This window comes from Gavialis gangeticus, unplaced genomic scaffold (assembly GCF_001723915.1).
Source record: "Gavialis gangeticus isolate Ggan-Ray unplaced genomic scaffold, GavGan_comp1, whole genome shotgun sequence".
Classification (NCBI taxonomy): Eukaryota; Metazoa; Chordata; order Crocodylia; family Gavialidae; genus Gavialis; species Gavialis gangeticus.
The window spans coordinates 10332735-10336149 of record NW_017729016.1 but is presented as its reverse complement, the minus strand read 5'-3'; the positions used below and the strand labels follow the sequence as shown (position 1 = coordinate 10336149).

At 42.9% G+C, this 3415-nt stretch overlaps 1 protein-coding gene across 1 annotated transcript in view; it reads left to right on the top strand.

Moving 5' to 3' along the window:
• Positions 1 to 2017, top strand: part of ARL6IP1 (ADP ribosylation factor like GTPase 6 interacting protein 1) — a 21815-nt gene extending 19798 nt beyond the window's left edge. Inside the window, exon 6 of the mRNA XM_019512829.1 lies at positions 702 to 2017. Coding sequence (XP_019368374.1) covers positions 702 to 820 — 119 coding nt within the window. The 3' untranslated portion in view covers positions 821 to 2017. The remainder of the gene's footprint in view (positions 1 to 701) is intronic.
• Positions 2018 to 3415: the final 1398 nt, after the last annotated feature.

The following is a 3415-nucleotide window of genomic DNA, read 5'->3' as shown; positions in this document are numbered from 1 at the left end:
TGGACCCAACGGAGTGGCACCCCCTGCCCCCACTGCTAGCAGCTGCCCAGGGCTGCCATGTGCAGCCTGGGCCTTGGCAACAGCTGCAGCAGTGGGGCATGAGGCTGCTGGTAGCAGGGGAAGAGGTGCTGTGTGGCTGCACAGTATGGGCTGGTGGAGCTGCACAGGGGCTGCTCCCAACTGGGTTCGGCCTCTGTGCACTGGAGATGAAGCATGGCCATGGACCTCTGTGCTGTCCTGCTCAGCATTGCTTCACCATCCTTGCTTGCCCACATGGATGCCCAAATCCTGGCCCTGGCTCCCTCCCCCAGTCTGTCCTGCTCTGTGCAGGAGAAGCATTGCTTAGCCCAGCCCAGCCCCCTGACTCCAGCCTGCTTAAGAGGAGCCAGACTGAGCATGTGCTGGCAGGGTGGCACCAATCCAGGACTTCAGTTTCAATTCTCACCATCTGGCTGGGACAGCCTGTGAAGTCTGGGGCTGTCCTGGCCAAACCAGGACATATGGTCACACAGCCTATAACGGGACCTAGTTCTCTGATCATTTCACTGGAAAGTTCCCACCAAAAAAAGGGTGGGGAGGTGGCCAATATAAAGTATGGTTACTAGGTTTTAATGAGAGCTTGGGGATACAAAGTAAAGGGAGCTTTAAAGAATGCTGCTAAATAACTTCAGCCATCTTTTTATCACTTTTCTTTTTCCTAGTGAGTGTTTTGTTGCTGTTTCCTGGATTAAACCAACATGGAATCATTACAAAGTATGTTGGGATGGCAAAAAGGGAGATAAACAAACTTCTCAAGCAAAAAGAAAAGAAAAACGAATGAAGCCTTGCTTGCTATTTCCACAGCATAAGGTCTCCTGGGGAACAGCTTCTAGAATGCTTATGTATATTTCAGATATATTAGAATAAGTTGTTCTGCTTATTGGCTTAAATTTAAAATTGGCTCCCTGTTCAGCAGAAATTATCACTCTTGCAACAGCTGTGGGTTTGTCTCACTCCTGCACTGTTGGTCACACATCACCTATAGTCTCCTAATGATTGTATAGGGGGAAATGGCCATCCTGTACCTGAGGAGCTGCACTGAACTTACTCAACATCTACACCAAGTAAGATGTCCCTCTCTGATACTGAAGAAAAACAAGAAATGGCAGTATTGTATTACAAGTAGCATCCTTATAAAGAAGTTAGTTTTGACCTGCTGGCATAGCAAGTAGTGTTTAAGTATGTACTTTAAAGAACTGATTCTGTTGGTGTGGAGAGTTTGTTACTACTAATTGTGGTGAAAAGAGAACAATTAACTTTCTTCATTCCTGTTCAGGTCTTTCTGTGGCTGTTTTCACAGACATGAGCTGAAGATGATTCCATGGCCTTGCTAAAGTTTTCATACTTAATTTCTGTTCAGCTTAGTTGCATAGACCTAGATTATTTCTGCCAAATTGGGCTCCAGAAGACTTAAATTTGAGCTTAGTCATTAGCTGTATAACATTCAATCATTGCACTGACACTGTAGCGACTGAGTTGGGGGTACACTCTTAAGTCAGTTGTTCTGAAAACTGCTGTAGTTGTGGAACCATGTCTGGTTTTATCAATGTTTTTCTAGATACAGAATCACTTTGAAGGTATTAGAGTTGTTTGTCATGTAAATATGCCTGTCTCCTAAATTACTTGTGCTTTAATGATAACCTCTTCTTCTAAAAACTGCTTTTTCTTTTTAGTAAAGCAAAAAGCTGATGTGTATTAAAGCATAATGGTGTTTTAAAAGTTGAGTATTTGTTTTAAAATAAGTTTTTCTTCCATGTTCGTATTAATTGTAAAACAGATGAATATAGACTTCTTGTTTTTTGAAGATTCTCTCTCCAATATCCTTGCTGTTTGGTCTTTGCTAGGCTGGGGGCAGGAATAATGGCTGTGTCACAGATAATAGCTCTGTGCACCAAAACTGTCAGTTCGTTAGTACATAGTTTCTTAAACAAGAAGCTGTCTTCCATAAAACTACTGATTTTTATGCTAATAGAAGCTTGAAAAAAATGGTGCATCTTTCTCTTAAAAAGGAGTACTTGTCTAACTGAGAAATAATGGCTATGCCAAAGAGCATGTGAGCAAGGGCTCTTACTGTCTAATTTACTCCACAATAGAGGCTGGAATTTTGACTTCAAGTAGCTGCTGATGAAGTTGATCCTGGCCAGTTCATGGGATTTGTGAATAACTTGTCAAGAGGGGGCTTATGAAGATGACAAATCAGTATGTGTCCTGTTGCTACAATGTTAGAAACTACAGAAGAAATGAATTGCTGCAATACTGAAACTTGCTAATTTTTCAAAGTTTGCAATATTAGGATTGTTGCTAAATCCTAAGACAAGCAAAATACAGTGGTTTTTCTTGGAAGCTGTGACTGTAAAGAAAACATTCTTACAATTTAAATTGTGTAGACCAGTAGTGCTCAACCTCTTGGCCCTGCAGGACTGATGAATGGCATGAGGTTCATCCACTAGCTGGATCTGGCCTTAGGGCCTGGCACCACTCCCCCATGTACTAGAATTGGGCATCCCATTCAGTGTGCAAGGTCCTGGAACTCCCTATGGGTCCAGAAGTTTGGCACCAGGAGAGCAGTGGCACTACTTCCCCCACCACCACATTTCTGGACCCATAGGGAGCCCCACAGGCCAGATGATAGTGCTGCAGGGTGGGTCTGGCCTGTGGGCCAGGGATTGAGCACCCCTGCTCTACACAACAATAGCTTGAGGTAGTTTGAGCTTTCAATTGCTTAATCTGAAAACTGTGCTGATAACCAGACTTTTTTAAAGGTCTTTTGCAAAACTGTCTCTGCAGGGGGAACTCTGGGCACATCTACAAGTGCACATTTACTATGCAGTAAATCTAGCAACTTATGTTGATTTGAGCGTAAACTTGATACCTGCATCATGCAGGTATCAAACGCTACATCCAATTAGTTACCATGCAGTAATGCACATGTAGATGCCTTTCTGTGCAGTAACGCTGTGTGGGCAGACTCTATTCCCAGATTGGTACACACAGCATTAATGCACTTTAACACCTGCATATGCAGATGCTGGCCTATTCCCACTTACTGCACAGCAAATTTTAAGCTAGAGTAAATGCATGGGTAGACTCGTTCTCTGGAGGAAACCTCGTAATAGAAACAGCAATCATATTTTGAGCCCAAACTTGTCAAGTAGCAGAGCTGTGTTAAATACTCTGTGGCTGTGGTTTTCAACCTCTGGGAATCTGCAGACTGTCTAAGGAGTTCATGAAAGATGACTTCAATCAAAAGTATGAGAATAGTCATACTTACAATTCAAAGGGGTCTCTACCTCCATTTGAAAACTCTCTTTAGGAGTCTACAAACAGAGTTGAAAACCACTGCTATTCTAGCACAGCTTTGGAAAAGATGTCTTGT